Source organism: Trachemys scripta, chromosome 4 (assembly GCF_013100865.1).
Source record: "Trachemys scripta elegans isolate TJP31775 chromosome 4, CAS_Tse_1.0, whole genome shotgun sequence".
Taxonomy (NCBI): Eukaryota; Metazoa; Chordata; order Testudines; family Emydidae; genus Trachemys; species Trachemys scripta.
In genome coordinates this window covers 100221762-100243494 of record NC_048301.1, presented here as the reverse complement: position 1 = coordinate 100243494, position 21733 = coordinate 100221762, and the positions used below count along the sequence as shown (strand labels likewise).

The 21733-nt window shown below is 37.9% G+C and overlaps 1 protein-coding gene across 16 annotated transcripts in view; it reads right to left on the bottom strand.

Annotated features, from left to right (window-relative positions):
- The window catches only part of SOX6 (SRY-box transcription factor 6), a 455173-nt gene that overhangs the window by 93504 nt on the left and 339936 nt on the right, over positions 1 to 21733 (bottom strand). For 12 of the 16 annotated variants that reach the window (XM_034770115.1, XM_034770125.1, XM_034770118.1 and 9 more), the window contains 2 exons: positions 17336 to 17459; positions 8684 to 8763 (listed from right to left, as the gene is read on the bottom strand). In XM_034770115.1, coding sequence (XP_034626006.1) covers positions 8684 to 8763; positions 17336 to 17459 — 204 coding nt within the window. The remainder of the gene's footprint in view (positions 1 to 8683; positions 8764 to 17335; positions 17460 to 21733) is intronic. The other 4 variants (XM_034770119.1, XM_034770121.1, XM_034770129.1 and 1 more) reach the window with 1 other exon arrangement.

The window sequence follows — 21733 nt, the reverse complement described above, 5'->3', positions numbered from 1 at the left end:
AAAGAAACTGGCTAAAGATTCTGGTTTGCTGACTGGGGACCCCTTGTCTGCTGAGCATGCCAAAAAAGGGTGACAATTTCTAAATGCATGTCCTATTTGTGGTGCTTCTCTTGTCTATATACTTGGTGGGCAAGCTTTTCTGTTCTAATGGCTGTCTACATTTTACTATGCCAGAATTTCATAGAAGGTGGGGTCACATTTTTTCCAACAACATGCAATACAAAGTCTAGCACTTAACAATAAGAAGAAAATTAATGTGTTCTGTTTAAAATGCAGATGCTTTACTGGAACATTAAGTAAGCAGGTCAGGGGATCTCTAGTAAGCCGACATTTTGTCATAAAATGAATCTCTTTAATAAGTTCCACCCAAAATAGTCTAATTTCTGGACACAACCACCACATGTGCAATTATGTTCCCCTTTCCCCAATCTGAGAATCTGGCAGAGGTGAGGGGAAGCAGCTAAGTAAATAAGCAGCTAAGCTGGAGCATCCTAGTGGCAAGTGCCCAGTGCAGGTAATCGTTCAGTAGGGGTCTGGTTCCCTGATAAACCAGAATTGGAAGCAGGTTAGGAGACGGCACCTGCTAAATTAGATGGGGAATGGGGCTGGGGCTCCTAAGGACTGGTAGAGGGAGGATACAATCCCCTCTTCCTTCCCCCCCTTAGCCCTCAGATGAGGGAGGGCAGTGGGGTCTCAGCAATGGTACTGAGATCTAGCCAACAGAGTAGGGGGCTGATGGCAGCCCTCCCCCACGTTGAATGGATTACAAACGAGGGATGGGCTGCACTGGATGAGTTATTACTAGATCGTTCCCAGATGTGTTACTTTATAAAGTTGTGGCCTACATAAACCACATTTCTGATGTGTTGTCTTCCTTTCATCCTGAAGTGTACAGGACAAATCATTTAGCTTCTCTACAATACCTTTATCTTCCTTTAGTGATCCCTTTACTCCCAGGAAGCCCAGCAGCCCTACCAATTCACTCTCAAGTTTTCTGCTTCTAATAGTCTTAAATAATTTCTTTTTATTTGTTTTTATGTCTGTCTATTTGTAGTTCAAATTCAAGTTAGCCCTCCTAATTTCCATATTCCATAACACCTGTAAGCACAGTCTATGCTCCATTCTATTTGTTTCACTGGGATTGGGGTTTCTGTTTAGCAAAGGATTCCTTTTTGTCTTGAATAACTCTTTGAATGTTGTCACTTAGTTATGCTCGTTTTTCCTTGACTTCCTGCACACTTTTTTGTTTTGAGTTATATGCATACCTCCTGTGAATCCGGTATGGAATGCTTATGTAGCCTTCATGCTGAGTCTATGAACAGACAGATGATTCCAATACTTCTTGTGAGATATAAACTCAAGAGTTAGTATAGTTAATATGGTTATCTAATTTTTCAGCCACACTGATTCTAAAAACATTACTGGCCAAACAAATACACCACATCTTAGACAATCAGAATGGGAGGAACAAAAGTATTCACATCTCATCATCTTAAGGGGCTTTCCCCGGTGACCCAGATACCTGATTTCTAGAATATTTTTTGTCTCCTTTTAGCTATGAATTGCCTTTGAGTTTTTGTCTAAACTAGGCTACTTGTAGGGAATGCTTCCTTTGTTTATTCAAAGACCACCCAAAGGAAACAAATGATGATAACTTTCCAGTCTATGAAACTTTAAGAAAATGTTTCTCTCTTTTTCCATTCTTTTTACGTTTCTTCCTCTTCTAGATGTCACCATCCTCACAACTTTTACTTCAGAGGGAAACTGAGTTATTCATGTGACTACTACTCTAACAATTAGCCAGCAAGGGGATGGAGATATGGCAGTGGAATGTCCGTACATACAAAATGCCCTACGGTATTTACTATCTCCATACAGGACTGCCTTTGTTGCATTCTTCTCCATACTTACGGATCTATAAGTACATTAAAAATGATATGTGAACAACCTTGTACTGAAAATCCTTTTCTGCTTGTAACCTATAGTTCACATTAAAAAGTCTGCTGTTAGGCTGTCAGAAACATAATGAACTTCCAGAAATACACCTCCCAGCCAATTCCCAAAAGGCACATACCATATACATTTCTAAAAAGCTTGGAGGGATGCAACTGCCAGCTCTGAGTGGGCTTCATAGCTAGCACGCTCCCCAAAGACACATCACAATTAAAATAAAGTTTTTAAAAATGTGCCAGCCCTCTAATGAAATATCATAGCACTGGTCTACAGGGTACTATTGGTCAGTGTAGCAGTAGCTTATTTGCGTCTTCTGACTGGCTTTGGAGTGGATACACACTGCTGGCATATGTCTTAATAGCCACTGAAAAATAGCTTTTAAAAGTACTTTTGCTTGTGGTCAGAGGAAGGCAGAGGAAGGCTGCATAAACTTTCTGTTCAGATTGGAAACACTCAATCTTCCATGTTCACATGGGTTTAAATTTTCATTCAACCTATTCACGTTAAAAGAAGAGCTGCAGTAAACAGTCTGATATCCAAACTCTATACATATGCACTTCCTGATGATTAGTGAATTTAAATATTTGTCATTTAGTCTCTTCATACTGTGCCACATCTCAGTCTCCCCGCCTACTCTCTTCTTCATAAAGAGATTAAATGTATACTGCCAAGGTGCAAAGAAATTCAAACTCACCAAAGATGGAAATTAAAGCTGGAAATCAGAAAGAATGAGAGAAAACATAGGAAGCAGGGTCAAGGGATTAAGTATTCAGCCCAAAAGAACCCCAATCTGTGCCAGGAGAAAGTGAAACAGCAACTCACTGACATCATTTTCATTGATACCCTTTCATTACCATTGATATAATTAAACTTGATAACAGGTATTACACACAAGCGCATGCGCGCATTGAGAAAGAAGAAGAGAACGTGTATAAATATTCCTTTAATTTTAATTAAACTCGCCTAATTGTTACAAGCTTGGCAAGATTTTAATTTTATTTTTGTATTAAAGAGCTTGCTTGCTCGCGCAAAGCTGTATTAAAATCTTTCTCTTTCTTTCTTTTTGAGCTTCTTTCACCCCACAATTTCAATGAAATAAAACAACAAAAATATTTAAATTACTATTTCCACATACCTGAATTTGCCACATGCCATTCCCTTAATTTAGGCCACTACTCACAGTATCATAATAAGAAGCATTCTGTTAAAATATGCCCACCCAGAGCTCAGTAGTCTTTGAGTGCTAGATAAAATCATTCTACGAGGCTAATGAAGACAGAAACTCTGCCTGTAACAATATTAAGTTTGTTTTCTCTAGTGATTCGAAGAGGTGAGCAATCTGTCAGTAATACATTGAGTGAAATTACTTGTCTTGTAGGAATTCCTGCTGACAGTCACTCACTCACCATGCTGACCCAAACACCTACCTGCTGACAAACAAATTACAGTGTCTACCTTTGAAAAGGTAACTAGCTGATTTTAATTTTGATTGGTCTCACTGAATCTCTTTCGTGTTTACCCAATTCCCATTCTTCCTTGGGTTAAAAAAGAAAGGAAAATCCAATGGCTTTTGCATTTGAAAAAATTATTATTGCCTACATCCGAGAATGTTATGTCAGATAAAACTGTTAAAGTGTGTCTAACCAACATTAAGAGTGGCAGCCCTGCCAGTGACTGACTGGGTGAGTGAACACATTACCGAGACAGCATTGTAGGAATTAATTTTCTTCAATAAAGTGATTTTTAAGGCTCATATATTTCACAATCTAAACATATGTCACTGTTTCATAAACAAAATAAATGGATTAAAATAATACATTACCAATATGCTGACACATGGAGATATTTTAATTAGAAATATTTACGCTGTGTGATATTTAACTGCTATATTTGCTGAAGAGGAGCATGCATCATTTAATAAGAAGACATAAGGCAGGTATATCACTTTACATGATGTGGTAACAGAGTGGGACCAAATCACCTTCAGTCAATGCTAAGACTATCTGACCACATTAGCCTCAATAAAAAATTGCTTTAAGGTTACAACTTAGAGGAAACTCCATACAGAGAGGCAGTCCACTAAAACAACTTTTTCATTGAAATAATAAGTCACTAAGACGCTAGTTCAAGAGAATAATATTTCTTCATAAACAGTCACATTTAACGTCTTAGTTATTTAAAGGCCATATTTACAAGACTGTCGCATTACATTGGCCTCTTTCCTGCACATTCTTCTTGACTTACTTTAAGGACCAGCACTAAAATAGCTGAGGAAAGCAAATGTCAACTGTGTTCTGAAATTTATATGTGTGAGAGAATTGGTATAAGTAGAAATGTAATATATTGTTTACTGTACTGAGTGCCCTCTGTTCTCTAGAGGTCAAAAGCACTGTAACCTCAGAGTTACAGTTTCTGATTGTTCCCAGGGTTAAATACATTATCAAAATTAATGGTTCAAACCCCTCAACCTTCAGATATATGAGTATTCATGCCTCCATCTGCTGAACTGTTCAACTAAAAATAGCATTCTTTGGCCTTCATTCTACTAATATTGTGCCCCAGAGGCACACTGTGCAATGCTTCAGCAGTGCATTGGATCTGCACCCAGCGGTGTAACAAAAGGTCATTTACTTTGTCTGCAATTAGGAAGAAAGATAAAGGAAGAATAGAAATAGACAAATGTGTATTTGGTTACAATTTTAAAACTCTTTCTCTTTACTTGATTATAATACTTCAAGCTTCCAGAACACAGCTGCAACCATAGTTAAGACTTGCCAAGGCTCATTAATGTTATAAGTGATAAACTTTGAAGGACAAATTACACAACTAGATCAGGAGAAAAAGTTATGAACCATAGGTTTTATGGAGCTCACTTTGTTTAGGAATAACTCCAGCTAACATAATTGTAATGCTTCATTACTATCAACAGTTTATCAGAAATTGTTGACAGAGTTGCGACATTTCCTTCTTTACCATATAAACTCCTTTGTAGAAATACCCAAAAATGAAAGCAGATTTTTAAACAATAAAGAACAAGCTGTCTTTTGGGGACTTTGCACAAGATTTAATGCAGTCAGGTCTGCTGGGACAGCTGAGTTGTGTGTCAACTAAGCGGATATGAGATTTCCTAGTAATAGGACTGCCAGGACTGCTGTGAAAGCTCGGGAAAAGCTGCCTGATGAGCAAACTCACTCTTTTAAATCAGGTTCACCATGAACATGAGCCTCCAGGAGATTTTGATTCAAATGAGTGCAAACTTTTAAAAAGTAGGAGGAAAAAATCAAGGTGGCAAGAAAGAAGAGAGATTACAGAGAAGGATATAAAAAGGAACAGTGAGGGGGCAATGATTTGCAAGTTTCATCGCTCTCACCAATTAGAGCAACAGGCATGTGTTGTACAGATACCTCAGCAATGGTACACAACCACTATGCATACCTACCACATGTGTATGTGGTACTGTATTTGCAAACTACCCAGCAGAAGGCAGATTTGGGTAGATTCACTCAGATATGCTTGAAGCTGAAAGGGTGAGATGGTGCCACACAGATTGCCATGAACACACCAGTCCAGCGCTCTGCTCACTGTACTGACTCCCCACTGAATACACTCCAGTCCCAGGTCTCAGTCATGATATTCAGAACCCACCATAGCTACAGCTACACCTGAGCTGTAAAGAGTTTATTTTTTGATTTTATTTTACAATGAGATAGCTAAGGTTGTAAAAACATAGTGTGTACAGGGCAAGATGTAGCTTTACTTCAGTGTAGCTGTTCAAGGTGAACTTTTCTTGCTAGTGTACACCGGGATCCTGGGATTGGTCCTAGTTACCTGAGAGATCTCCGGTGTCCCTGAAGGTGGGTCACCTGTGGTGGTGTGTAGAGTTCAGACCTGCATGCCCAGCTAGCACAGGTATAAATAGTGGTGTAGACGGTGAGACAGTGGGCTTGTCTTCATTACAGTTTTTTAACAGGATAAGCCACAAGAGTCTGTAATCTGGAACAAGTATATGAGGAGGGTCTGCACTAGCCTTTACAAATGTTTTAATGACCTTGAATTAATTGGCAATCAATGAATCCATTGTTACAACACAGACCTTCTGTGTGAAGTAGCTGCTATTATTATGTCATGTGGCTGGAAAGTTCAAAAGTTCACACTTATAACAATGAAGTGTTCCGAATGCTGGTCAGAACAGAGAGCTACCTGCTGTATCTAGGAGCAGATTCTAGTTTGTGAATGTAAAATTAAAAATAAAAGCACTTGTTTCACACAAACTCTCTTGCACTAAACACAGAATCACAGAAATGTAAGACTGCAAGGGACCTTCTAGTCCATCCTCCTGTGCTGAGGAAGGACCATGTATATACCTGGACCAACCCTGACAGCTGTTCTTAAAACACTCCAATGCCGGGGATTCCACAACCTCTCTTGGTAACCTACTCCAGTACTTAACTAGCCTTATAGTTAGAAAGTTTTACCTACCTAATATCTAACCTAAATCTCCCTCACAGCAGATTAAGGTGGTTACTTCTCATCCTTCCTTCAGTAGACATGGAGAACAATTGATCACTGTGCTGTTTATATGATTCCTTAACATATTTGAAGACTGTTATCAGTTCACCTCTCAAGACTAAACATACCCAGTTTTTTAAACCTTTCCTCATAGCTCAGGTTTTCTAAACCTTTTATCATTTTTGTTGCTTTCCCCTGAACTCTCTCCAACTTGTCCACATCTCTTTTAAAGTAAGGCACCCAAAACTGGACAGAATAGTCCATCTGAGGCCTCACCAGTGCCAAGCAGAGCAGGACAATAAAATCCTGTGTCTTACATAATAAGACTCCTGTTAATACAACCCAGAATGATATCATTTTACTTGGCTGCATTTCATTATTGACTCATATTGAATTTGTGATCCAGTATATCCCCCAATCCTTTTCTGCAATACTACTGCCTAGCGAATTATTCTATATTTTTTACTCGTGCATTTGATTTTTCCTTCCTAATGCAGTCCTTGTCTTTATTGAATGTCACCTTGTTGATTTCAGACTAATTCTCCAATTTATCAAGATCCTTTTGAATTCTAATCCTGTCCCCCAAAGTGCTAGCAACCCCTCTCAGCTTGGCATCATCTGCTAATTTTATAAACATACTCTCCATTTTCAAAGTCATTTGTAAAAATATTGAATAGTACCAAGCCAGGACCCTTTGTGACACTCCTAGATACATCCTCCCAGTTTGACAGTGAACTGTTGATAACAACTCTTTGAGGTCAGTTTCTCAAACAGCTGTACACCCACTTTATAGTGGTTTCATCTACACCACGTTTCCCAAGTTTGCTTATGAGAATGTCATGTGGAACTGTGCCAAAAACTGTCTTAAGATCAAGATAAATCATGTCTACCACTTCCTATCCATTTGGGTTGGTTTGGCATGATTTGTTCTTCACAAATCCATATTGGCTATCATTTATCAAACTATCATACTCTTAGGTGATTGTTTAATAAATTGTTCCAGTATCTTTCAAGGTATCCAAGTTAGGCTGACTTATCTATAATTCCCTGGCTTCTCTTTGTTCCTGTTTTTAAAGGCAGTTCTATGTTTGCCTATCTCCAGTCCTCTTGGACCTCACTATACTCTACAGGCCCCAGGTGTTGTTGACATACAGCAGGAAATACCAGTCAAATGTCACCTGCGGATTTCTATTGGCCACGGGAATACCTTTTTAGGGGGAGCTTTCAACCTGCTTATGGCTAGTCATAGATGGGAAGACAACAGGTCTGAAGATCTAGCTCCCCCCCACACCCTTTTTTTTCAATTAAAGAAATGGTACAATGGAATAAGGTTAAGTAAAATGGCTATTTGTATATTGATCTTGCAATACCTTGCTATTCTACTGTATCCTTATTGTACAAATAAACCCAAGTCTAACATAAGCAAAACTGAGTTTTCACAGGTTTACTTGCAAATAGTTATGTACATCTGCCATCCTTTCCTCTCATGTTGCTCACTTTCTGCACATTTTAACTTTGAAAGCCTTTGACTGCTACTCCGTTATTTATGACATTATTGTAGCGTTTCTTGTTAAATTAAACATCAATCGCCATGAAAAACTGGCTAATAATTTGGTGTGCAAATCATTTTCGCATAACATTTAGTTCCATATATGGTGAAAACAAATAAATGACCTAGCCAGGGAGCAAACCCAGAACCCTCACTGCCCCTGGCATCTGAGCAGCTTAATGCATGGAAAGGTTGAGATTACATAAATACAGAAACTGAGAGTTGGCAATTTATGAAACAGTTGTCACCATACTGTTTGAGAGAAAAAGCAACTGAAAGAAAAAGTAAAAAGAAATAACAAAGCATATTTTTCCGATATACACAATGCCCCAGCTATAGCTCATGTAGTTCACTTAGAGGGAGAGAGTCAAAGGAAAATGAAGTTGGAAAAGATCTCTGAACATATCTCCCGACAACTGGTCATATAATTTAAAAAAATTATTCATTCAGTTGACATAAAACGCACAGTACAAAGTCATAATGTTGTCTTTCTTTCACAGCATGCTGTTATATTTTCAGTATGGTAAGTATATAAGGTGTTAATCCTTCTGGGCTATGCTTAAAAAATTATTTAACATTCAGACTATTATTTAGCATACAGCTGGTTAGTGGTTAGCAGTCTTCCTCTAAAGTGTTGGCTTCTGTCCCACATTTTTTTGTTCTGGCACATACCTGGAGCTGTAAAGGGCTGAGTCCAGAAGCAGCAGCAGCTGCCATTGTTGATGGAATGAACTGCACAGGGTAGTTATCACCTGTCGAGGAGAACAATGCATACAGGTTTAGACAATGAGCAGAGAATAGCAGCAGGCAAGTGCAGACATGGACCTAGCATTGCCTGTGCTCCGCAACACTCCTCTAAGCTCAAACATCTGCAAAAACAAAAGGTTTGGCTGGGCACAGACTTGCAGTGCTACCTTGGAACTTTTTGTTACCAGATAGCTGGTAGGCAAACTGGCAAAACATAAATGTGATGCTCATGATTTTTATTAAAGGAGTAAATGTGCAATTTAAGGATGTACACTCGATTACAAATCATAAAACATAACAGTGCTTAGGATAAAGTTAAATAACTTTCAAAAATACTGATTGAAAGATATAATATGGTCTACTCAAGATCTTGGAGCTGGGGCCCAATCCTGAGACATACTGAATACCCTCTAAAGATAACGGGAGATGCAGTTGTTCAAAACCTCTGGGAATCAGGCCTTATGATTTTTGTGTTCTGTTCCCTGCTCTGGCATTGGCTCATTGCGTGACAAGTTCTGGAACTTCTCTGTGACTTAAGTTTTCTCATCTCTAAAATGAGGATGGCAATACTTCCTCATCTCAAAGGGCTGCTGTGAGGATTAACCGATATTGGTAAAGTGCTTTGAGATGCCCATATGAAAGGTATTTTAATCATAGCAGATTTTTTATGGAAAAGATTATATGAAAACTTCACAGCATGTGAACTGCACAAAAACTTAATTTTCTACATAACATTTTAGATCTCAACACAGGGAGGTGCTGATTACCCTCAGTTTCTGAGAGCTTAAGGAACTCAGCATCCTTAGATAACTTAAATAATTGTGCATTTCAATTATGATTAAGATGCTGAAAAATAAGATATGTTGTCTATCTGAAATGAGCGCTGCAACTCTGCGTATCCTAACATTCTATAGGCACTCCCACTTCTAAGCCACTGCAATGATCCCTGTCATATAGTAACATTAACATGCTTAGTCAATGTAAAGGATGAAGATAGGCAAAGAAAATAGTTTAGCAGTGGAACTGTGGAACCTGTAATATAAAAATTAATACAGAGATGGATAAATTACACTATAACCATGATTTAATAGACTATCACTTTGGCTCTGGCTCCTTATTTAAAGTCAGTGTATGTACTATCTCTAGGCTAGATTTTAATAGGCTGCTCCTCTGAACATTTTTTATATTTATAATAATCAGATTGTTTTCAACTTTTTTTACATTGAAAGTAGAATGTAATAATGAAGACACAATGTAAAGGGATCCAGAATAATATAGTGAGGAAATTCCAAGGGATGTTTTTTTCCAAATATACGTTAATACCTGAAGCCGTCACAAAGTCATTGGATTCGTTGGAATTGTTTACCACCTGAAGTGCGACTATACTCAGCCAGCTCAGTGTAAATGTTAAGTTGCTTTCACTTTTTAACAAATTGTGAGTTTTTAATCCACAAGGTCTCTTTGCATCATATCCATAATACCTCATCAGACCATTGAGCACAGTATGTGCTTGTACACAGTCCAGTAACAATTGGCTTCTGATTGCATATGGAGCTCTGCTACAATGCATTCACTAACACTATATTGTGCTGGTATCCTATGGAGTAATGTTCAAAATATCTGATCTTATTTTTCCCCCTTCCATGAGGTTGATTTTAGTTTGCAGTGGTTTTTTTTAAACAACAACTAAATTATTTTCTGATAGTACAAGACTGTCTCTTTATGTTTAAATAATTCTGCTTATCTCCTTGATATCTAAACTAAATTATCTGAATAAAGAATATCCTAATCTAAGTTAAATAATGTTTCTTTGGTAAATATCTTACCAGATTTAAAAAAAATCACAAAGATGTTGAATTAATGATGCTTTAAATGGGGGGGAAATAACCATTCAAGCTATCAGCATGGACTGCCTTGCAGAACATTTTGGAGGCATTCTTTCTTTAAATATCATGAATTATTCATTCCCGTTCCACACAGTAATCTCTCTCCCCCTCCCTCCACTTTTTAAGTTCAATACCAGTTGCTTTATTTGTACTAAAACATTTTCCATGTCAAACATATTTTAAAAAAAATCAAACTCTAAAAGAATTCCCTGCAGCACTCCTTTTTCACAGCTGTCATGCTTCTATGGTTTGAAATAGCTAGAATATATATATATACCATATATATATATATATATATATTTGGCTTCACTGTTAATTTATTAGTTTCTCTACCACACCCTAGCTCACCTGCTGCTACAAACAGTTTTTTTCCTTTTCTTGATGAAAAAATATGAATTCATGTTTATGGGTTTAAAAAAAAAATCACGTTGTCTCTTTTTTGGGGTTCAAATTTGAGCATTTTAAAATAATCCATGCATGGTTAAATCCTGGTATATTGTAGTATCGTTATTCAGAGAACAAAACTTAATACCTCCAGAGCTAGGGAATGCTTTGCTGACACCCAGTAGTAAAAGCAGAACAAAGGTACTTCCCCTCCCCCACGCCTCAAGGAAAGCGAGCACTCAGGGCATGGACTGGTTTTAATTTTTAATTACAGAAGATACATATTTTCCCCCTCTAATTTTCTCCATGCAAGAATGGATCAAGAAGCTTCTCGGTAGCTGTCTTGGCAAGAAATCAGTCAACATGTTGTAGCAATTTTTTTCAAATTTGTTTCTGGATTTGGAATGCTTGCGTGAGGACCCATTCTTTTTAAATTTGTAGAAAGGAAGACACAACATGTTGAAACAGGTCTGCTTGAGGTACCGGTGTATACTGGCCTTTGATAACGAGGGAGTGAGAAGAATGCCTGAAGAAGAAAATCTGAACCACCCTTCTCATTTTACAAACTGCTCTCTTCAATCTTCCTGCTTTGTTGATTGTCTATTTATGTTTGACTGATATTGTTTATAAATAAATTGGTGTTTACAAGCCATACAAAACTTTGCAAGACTTTTGTTCACTTGTCAGATTGGGCAACATTTCTAACTGAATAAAGGCAGCTCACAGTTGTACCACATTGTTCTGCATCTAGAACAACTAAATATCTCTTACATTGTCTTGTATTCAGCAATGAAGCTCATTTCATCTTACTCACAAGAGGAGAGACTTGTTTTCAGAGCGAGGTTATGTGGCCTATGAGGCAGGAAACCCGGAATGGACAAGTCTGTTAGATTCATTTTCTCCTCAGTTTTGCCACTTCTCTTTGTTTTTAACACATTTTGAAAGACATATGGCTCAGTCACTCCATCTTGCAAGGTATGCCGGATATTTATTCATTTTGGTAAATATACTTGAAATTCTATAGACATCTGAGATGGGGTTGGAAACTGACATTTGTGCACTTTCCAGTGGTAATAAAGAGTCTGAAGAGAGTTTGCAGCTACCTCTACTTCATTCCATCACAGTGTTCCTATTTTGCATCAAGGTTACAAAGCTGATGCCTGGTCCTGCAGTCTTTGCATAAGATGGGAGTTTTGTTTATGTAAGGACATTAGGATTAGTCAAGCTGTTAATAAAGACAATAGGCTATGGAGATACTATGGAGAGTCTAATCCATACAATGACAATAGTTGTGCTACTGTGTGGGACAGGTATCACCAAGGCAGTGTCATATTGCGATGTTGACCCCTCAGTAAATGCAGTTGCAGTGACAAGCATTTGCCTATGGTAAAAAAGTGGAACTCACAGGTGAAACTGTTCATCTGGTTACTACTGGTACTACTGTTAAGTTAGGTTTTAGACTGAGCAACATATGTATTGGTATAATGATTCCTGAGGCTACTGATTCATGGTTCCAACCAGGAGAAACCAAAAGGAACCGTTTGAAGAATTTTAATGGAGTCTTACGGAATTTCCGCTAGGAACAAGACTCTCATTAGTTTGTTTTAAGTACCTCTGCCACTCAGAGATGTTCGGCCACTTCACTAAGTAGAACTGTGTAATGATTGGATGCCAATAATAGGAGTGGCTCATTGAGAATACACACGCTGTTTTAACATTTCAAACTACTGTTAACATTTTATGAAAGGATGTCTCCAATAACTGGAAACAGAAACAAAGGGTAACAATCAAAGATGTCAAGATGCCAGTCATTTAGATTAGCTAGGCATGTAATTTGAGGAAGTTATTATGGGTTTTCAACAAACATTAAAAGTTGTGAGAACTGTCTGAAGTTCAGTCTGGTAACTATGGGTTTGAATCTCCCTTCACTTTCATCGGCTTTACACCAATGTATTTCCACTGATTTCCAGAGTTATTCCCGATTTATCCCAGTGTAACAGGAGAATCAGCCCAAAGGTGTTTTTGCTACTCACAGCAACCAGGAATAATAATTCCTGTTTTTACATTTTTCTGTATGGCAAACATAATGAACAGCAAAGTGCTCCAGTTAGGCAGATAGAAGTCATTTCTCAATATTTCTAATCGAAATTTGTATAAACTTTATGCATGAGATATGAGTAATTACTTTGAAATACATGATAGCATGTTAGTCAAACAAATGCAAGATCAGGTTTCACAATCTACATCCCTTGATTTAGATAAACCCTAAACTACCAAAAGTTCCTAACTTTACTAGTCTATCTCATTGCATCTCGTATATCTGAAAAAGAACTGTTGCAACACACGTTTGTCAGAAGTCTCTATCTAGCAGAAATTATCCCTGGCCTTCTAAGCTATGTAGATTGCAAAAAATGGCAATGCAGGCAGCTAATGTATTCCCAAAGCAGGTCAGCTCCCACTCAGCCATGAACAGAAAGAAGGAGCATAGCTGCTTACAGAATGGCCTGACTCCTGTTTACAGTTAATCCATATCCGAGGTCTTTCCTTATCCTCCTTTCCCGCTCTCTCACAAAGGTCATGAAACCTGCAGGAGGTAATACCTTGACTCAGTGCAAGGGGAAGAACTCTCCTACACAGTGCCCAAATCAATGGATAGGAAGTAACTCATGACTCAGGATAGGGCATTGCAAGGGTCTCAGTGACCATGTTCAATGATGTTCCAACCTGATAACATTCCTATAATTCTGAATACATGTGGCAGTCAAGCTAAATCAAATCTCTTATTCTGTGCTGGAGGAAGGGGGAGTACTGGACGGCTGTAGAAGTCCAACACCTACATTGCCAATCAATTCCAAGCAGCAAGTACAGTGCTTACCATTAAAAGGTCAGCATTTGCCCATCTGCTGATAGCACAGTTCTTCCGCTGTAATTAGAATGCAAAATAACCAGTGCAAAATAACTGTGTAGAGTCTCTTGGCAAATATTGGCTTTCTAACAGCTGCCACTCTAAGCATCCCACTGGAATATGGTGCAACCTCCATAGCCATGTACTCTGGGAGACTCATCAAGTGCCTGCAGGTCAGTTGTCACAACAATTTTAGTTGCACAGCGCCCCCAAGTTTTAATTAATCCTGTATACAGTATAAATACTGAAAGAAATATGTATGAAAAATTAATTAGGTGATCTATGCAGCTCTGATTTCTCAATTAGTACTTACCATGCCGGAAAATTACATTATACCACTTAGAGATACATAAAGTAGCATGGGACTTCATTTTTCCCCCTATGTATTTATTACTTGTGATGAGTGTTTGCTAACATTGGCCTGGTTCATCTCCTGGAACTCCAGTGTTTGGAGAGAAGGGCCATGCACCCTTCCACAATGACTACTGGCTGCATGCAGAAGGGAATTCTTTTCCTAGCAGATTTTGGTAGGAACTGTAGCCTGTACATTTTGCAGGGTCTCCCCCAACCTTTCCTAGAGCAAAGCTTCACAAGGGAAACGACACAGAGCTTTGGTCTCTCCATTAGGTTTCTCCATGAAGGGGCATGATCTGGCCCAGTCTTTTATAAGAATAGCTATTTTTTTTTGTTAGGATAGTACAGAATTTTGAGCCAAACTCATAAAAGACCTCACCCTTCCTTAAGCAACTAAACAAAGTAGCCAGATTTTCAGAAGTGCTTCACACTCAGTAGCTCCTGTTATTACAAGTGGAAGAGTTGGGAGCTGAAAACTTTTAAAAATCTGTCCCTCTGTGCTTCCCAAATGAAAAGGAGAGCTAGCACTGTAAACATATTGCCTTGCCTAAATGAAAAAAGGTAGAAATTAAAAAGCAAGTGAACAAGCAACTGAGAAGAAAAATTTTAATGTTTAAAGGGTTGTCTGTTTCTTTTCTTAATCTTCCTTTAAAAATATAAGTGAGTTTGGTGCTCAAATTAGATTTATAGTCCTGGAGATGAAAGTTTTCTATTTACTCATGGAAGATGTAAAGCACAAATAGCAGCAGTGCAAATTCCCACAAAGTCCCTCAGTGCTGACCTAGAGGAACAACCTCTAAGAAAGATAGTGAAGAAAGATAGTGTAGTTTTCATTATTTCCTAAACCTCTCTACTGAGATTGCCAAAAAAGCAGGGGGGGGGGAGGAGAAGTGAACGCTATTCAATAGCAATTGTGATTTTTTTTTTAATGATGAGAGCTGTCCAACAGAAACTGAACTAACACAGCCAGCTACTTTAGCAATATGTGCTATAAAACTTCATAAATACATTAAAATCTAAACATGTTCATTTCACACAAGCCACTGAACAGTGTCAGATCATAGTGACTTCTGGTTTCTACCAAGCTGAGCTGGATTCAAACCAGTAACCTAGTAGTGAATAGTTTCATATCCCATTAGCAATGTCCTGAGACACCCAGGCCTCCATTTTAGTCAATTACTTGAATATTTTAATATTTGTTATACACATTTTTTCTTCATTCACAAGAGTAATAAAATGGACTGAAGCCATATCACCTTGTATTGTGAGCTGAGAGGACAAAAGGAAAGCAGCGAGGCCTTGGGGGATTTCTGAAGAAACCTATATGCTGCAGGAAAAGGTGTTGGTGACATACAGGTGGCACTCTTCCTTTTGAGTCAGTACTGAACCAATTCACTTACATAGCCTGAAAAGACACTAGTGAAGGTGGCGTCTTTGAGATGAGAAGTAAAACCCAGGTCCTGATCATTAGTGGCCATTAAATCCCCAATTCAGGAAAGCTTCTCTAATCAGGAAAAATAAAATCAATCAGATTAAAGCACGTGCTTTGGTGCTTTTCTGAATGAGGGTGTATAAGAGTAAGGATGTTAACCCTGGTGTCCTGGACAAATTCAAAGTTTGATCATCATATTCTGCCTCTCTATGCACGCCACAGACTTTAGCTGGAAAAGATAATCTTCATTTTCTGTCCCAAACTGTTGTGAAATGTTGCTGAGTGCAGTTAAACAGTTACATGCCAGCAATGGCAGAATTTCAGAGGTGGATGAACTCTTCTCCCTGCATAGGTTGTGCATCAATTTGCTAAGTTTGTGAAGTGCTTTGGGGTTTTTCAGGCTGAAAAAGGTGAGATATAGAAGTAAGATAATTATCAGAAAGAGACTATTTGTTTCCAAAGAGGAATGATCCTCCTTCACCCAGAATAAAGACACAAAATGAAATGGGACAAATGGAAATGCTTGCTGAAATCCAATTTGGCACCATTTCATATAACATTTAAGTAAATTTGCTTGAAGAGATTTTAGGCTCAATCTGACTTTTATTTAATAGGTTGTTCACATCTTATATTTTATGAAGCTTTTACTTTGGAGTTGATCTTGCTCCTGCTGAAGTCAACTGCAAAAATCCCATTGACTTTAGGCGAGGCTGGATCAATCCTTTACTTTGAAATTTCCCATTTAAAATCCAAAGAAAGTGTTATACTCAGATTTTGTGTTAATATTCATCAGGTTAATATGCTAAAGAGAGCTTGGCAGGGAATATTATTAATGAGCAAAATAAGGTTGCAGCTTCTGGGCTGAGGTCACTTACAAAGAATGTACAAATGAAAATAAGGTTGACTTTTATTTACTTAACTATCTTCTTACATTGAATTCCTTTGGCAACATGTCTTTAAACATTTAAAACCCTGTTTACAAGAAGGCTCTGAAAGTAGCTTCAAACCATTATATCCCTAATTGAATTCCCCAGGAGTCCAGTAAACTCAGAGGAATAAAGAAAGAAATCATAACATTTGCTAAATCATCTCAAAACATATTTCACTGCAAAGGTTATGTGACCTGTTCCAAGTCTGAATGATAATTGGGATTGAACTACTGAAACCTTTATTATTCAGATTGAAATCAAACAGAAAGTTGCCCGTTAGAAGCATGCTAATTAAATTATACCTGCCTTTTGCTTTTATTGCTAATTAAGGGTAAGCATTTTTGCATAAAAGACAAGTATGTGTACATGCTGCAGATAAGACGTGCAATAAAAGAAGTATTAAGAATCAGGGTGTGCCAAATGCAAATTGGTAGGCAAGTGGGTCAATAAATTCAGAGCAGTTGATTTTGTGGGCTACAGAAGTGAAATTAATATGGGGCTCAATTACCAATCTTCCAATTACCCCCTATAAACTCGGAAGATATTTTCAGCTAGACTTACAAAACTTCATATTATTTTCAAGCAGCCAGTCCTTTTGTGTAACATCATCTGTATCAGACAGATCACAAGAGAAGTCTCAGTAAATATCTGAACATGTTAAATAGCTTCATATCCCTGTCAACTTACCTGGCTTATAAGTTATTCCTGGGGGGAAGAGGAATCCCTGCTGGGCTGCAGCAGCCGCTGCCAATGTCCGCTGGTCGTGTGGAAAAATTGGGATCATGAGCGGAGGCATGTGACCCTGAACCTGCTAAACAAAAGAGAGCCTCTGATCAGAAAAAGCACAAATTTATCTTGACAGGTATTTCTCCAGCACTGATAGTGTTCTAATGTTTCCACAGCCCCACAGAACCTTCTCCTTAATGTAATCCTCACCAATTTCACATTATCACATCAAAGCCCCCCTTAACATTGTTTTCCCTCAGTGTCAAAGGTGTAACAGTCTCTGTGAACTGCACTTTATCCCGCTTCTTGCTGATTTTTTTTATTATTCCTTCTGTTTACATTCCGATGCACAAAAAGAAATCAACATTTTAATATACTATACATTCATATTGAGAAAAGAAAAAAAGTGGCTTACATTTGTATTAGTCTTTCAAATTTGTATTTCTCTTTGGGAGCTTAGATATCACAGTGACAAACACTTTAAAGGCAGCCTAATATCTAAAGAGCTATTTTAATCTTCATATTTTAACATATTTAGGATAGGTAATTTTATTTCAGAGATCTTTCGCTATTGTATTGCTAGTATATATGCCAACAGTTCAGGTATGTTATTTCAAAACCTCACCACAGTATGTTAGTCGCCTAGACAACACCCCATCTCTTAAGATTTAAAGCTACAACATCTTGGCGTCCAATTAAACTAATATCCTTCACCATACACACCTCGCTGTAACATATAAATTGCTTGTCTGTCTAAGCAGTTTTACAGCTTTATGCACTATCATGTAGCTCAGTAATTATGGAGTTGTATTCAGAGAGCATTTCAGAATAAATCCTACTATATCAAATTTCATTTGACCTTAATAAATGTATCAAAGAGCGCAAACATGCAAAAGCAGAAAATTCTTCACCTTATATCAGCATTTGTATTCCACATATAGAAAATAAGAGACGTGACATTAACATGTCTGTTAAATTCACATTTTAATTTCCTGGTTTCTTTATTTATGCTATACATATATCACAGACACTGGATGGGATCACATGGAGTTTTTGTCTATCCCTCAAGCCCCAGTAGTACTGAAGGCTTTGATTACAGCATTTTTCTGATTAGTAAAAAAGTAAACACATAACGGTTTAAATATCAAAACTAGGAAGTGCAGAAAGGCATTCTTTTTCCAGTCAGAAAGAATTTTTGCCCTCTTATCCTGCCATATATGGGTGGCATGAAATACTATTAAAAAGTTAAACTAACTTTCAAGTGATTTCTTTTTATTTTAATTCCTAAAAACTTTTTTTTTTGGTCAAATCCCATATGTTGACCTATGACATTGTTTAAACAGTGCCAAATTTTCTTGTCATATTCCTTTCCTTTCACAACCACTGATGCAGTGCAGAAATGCTACTGTGTGTCTATGAGGGTTAATTTACCAACAACTCTTCTCTGGGGAAAGCCCTAAAATGTAGGTTAATAAAGGTCACTCAAAAAATAAACACTTTACAGTATTTTTCTGAATCCATTTCTCAAGAAAATCAACTTATAATAAAAAGGTCTTTGTGCAATTACTGCCATGGCACTGGGGCGTGAAAGAAACCAGCTTTGAGCAGCTATTTCTTTCATTTTAGCTGAGGTAAGCCTGGTTGTGAATGTTAGCTATGAGTTTAACTTGGTTAAATTGGAGTTGATCCCCATGTGCCCAGTACCAGCCTTTAACTTCTGATTTAATGGTGCTAATTTTGTATATGATGCTAGTGCATACTGGCCCAGAATGTATGCAACAAGTGAAAACAATATCAGTGTCTGATGGGGAATACAGCTACAGCATCTGGAAAGCATTTAACACAATGTGTTTTACAATCACTTACAGTACTTTCCAAGCAGATACTAATCAAAATAATCCAGGCTCTGTGATAGCACCCTCCCGGTCACCAGTAGCAGAAAGTCTCCCCAGGGTGTTGCAACAGTGTAAGGCGCCCACAAACTTCTCTCCACCAGGGGACTTCAGGGTGCCAGCATAGGCACAAAAGAAGACAGCATTGACCAGGGTGGGAATGGGGTTAGAGCATGCCTTGATTCAGCACATCCACTAGGCAGCCTCTGTTGGTGGGGCTCCTACGGAGCCCTGAAGGGGGGCAGTAGATTTAGGCTTCTCTCCCCTAGTGGAGAGCAAATGCACATGCGCATCCTCACTTATCAGTGACAGCGGAAGTCTGGAAGTCATGTCTGATGGGTTTTATTTGCAGATCTGTCAATGACTTGCTAAATTACCTTAGATACGCTACTTAGGCCAACATTTTCTAAAGTGACCAATAACTTTTGGGTGCTTCAATCTTTGGGTGCACTATTTAGGACACCCAGGTATCTCAAGTTGAGTACCCAAAAACTGGGGCAGCCAAAATTAGTCTTTCACTGAGCCTCTCCATGTCTCAGTATCACTTTTTTTGTCACAAAACCTACTTCACAGCAGGCAAGTGAAGTTCACGTAATAAGAGCCCAATACTGCCCCCCCCCCAATTGATTTCAATGGGAATTTTCTTTCTGAGATGGATTGGGCTCCAAATATTTTTAAATATTTTTGAGATGCCCCAAATGAAACGGACTAGATAACTATAAATTATTATCATTGTATGCTCTGGCTATCCTTTATAATCATTACTTAAAATATTCCTTGAATACTGGCCTGATCATACCCAGTGTCAATCAGCATAGCTCCATTAACTTTAATGGTTTACATCAAGATTGTTAGTCTCATGCAGACTGAAAAGTGTTTACTGAATGGCAAAAATATCCCATATTTTACTTAGGACACATATCAAATACTATTTCTGAGAAAACTCTGTGGTCTTCCCTTTATACCATAACATTTACAAACTGTGCTCTTACCTGTTTTCTAGACATCCCGAGACTTCTAAACTCTCTCGTACCTAAATCTAACGGTGCTGGTTACACAAACATTCAGTGATGGTTTCACCAAGAATTATTTTACAAATAGTTGTCATTATGCTTAGTACACATCAACCGTAAAGCACAGATGAAAATTAAAGATATAGTGGATACACTGTGATGACTGATCAATTAGTTTTTATAGAACTAAAGAGTAAGCCAAAAAAAAATACACTATATACTCCTAGTGCCTCTCAAGTTTGTTTGTTTGGTTTTGGGTGGGGAGAGAGGGTGGAATAGTGTACTTCATAAAATTAGCTACATTCCTAGAAATTTTAATGGCTAGACTGTTCTTCGGGTCTTTCTAAAAACCAAGACAGCAGCAGATGCATGAAAAACGAACTCTGGCTCTTCCCATTCGTAAAAATTGTGTATTGTTGTATCGACATTTTCCTCTTTTGTCTCTTCTGTGCTAAATTGTTGATGATGCCATTTTTTGCCATCTGCCCTAGAGCTTCATTAAAGATACATGAATGGACTAACTGGCCTGATATCTTGTGAGGAACAGGTGCTATTGTTTGTCCCCAAAGACTTGCACTAAAGATCTGACTCAAAATACTTGAGAAAGAGCATCTGCAGCAGTCAGTCAGAGAGTAACTTGGCAGGGATCTTGCTATGTGATAATATGCAAACAGAGTGACACTCAGGGGGACTAATTTTCTCTTTCATGAAGATTATTTAACTTTTTTGTGATGGGCAATAAATGTTTGTATCTGAACAATCCTCTTTAATGTCTTTCACTGAGCTGTATAAGTGAATTGGATGGGTCCTGAAAGCAATTCTTTTCAATATTTTGATCAACAGAAATAAAACATGGATATACTTTCATTTTCAAAGTAACCTTACATAAGGTCATTTCTAAGGAAAAATAAAATAAGCAAGTTGTCTATACTGACTTGTTTCTCTATGACAATTTTAAGACTGTATTTGGATGTAATAAATGGAGTACATTTTATCAAATATCCAAAGCCACCAAGTTATAGAAATATTAGCCAGTACCATAACATGGTTTTAATGTATCACACAACCCTTATAATTCTTGGGAATAGCTAACAATATTAACTAATGTGAGGTCAGGAAGCAACCTTGGATGGAAACAACCTTGATTTGCTCAAGAATCAACGGTGGATTTTGTTCTCCCTGGAAGAGTAAGGGCTGATGACTAACATGATAAAGAGGGCCATGTTTTGTATTGTCCCATGGAGTGATAGGAATACCAGTCACAGAAGAAGCTGACAACCCTCTCAGCTACAGTCATTGATGCTTAGCGTTGTACACAGAAGGAGAAAGCCAAGGATTACAAAAGGGACATGGCATGAAAGAATAATTGCTTGAGTGAAAATTCTCTGCCTTCTTGAATCAGGAACCAAGCACGTTTCATGAGAGCTGAGATGCGATTTGTGCTCTAAACTAAA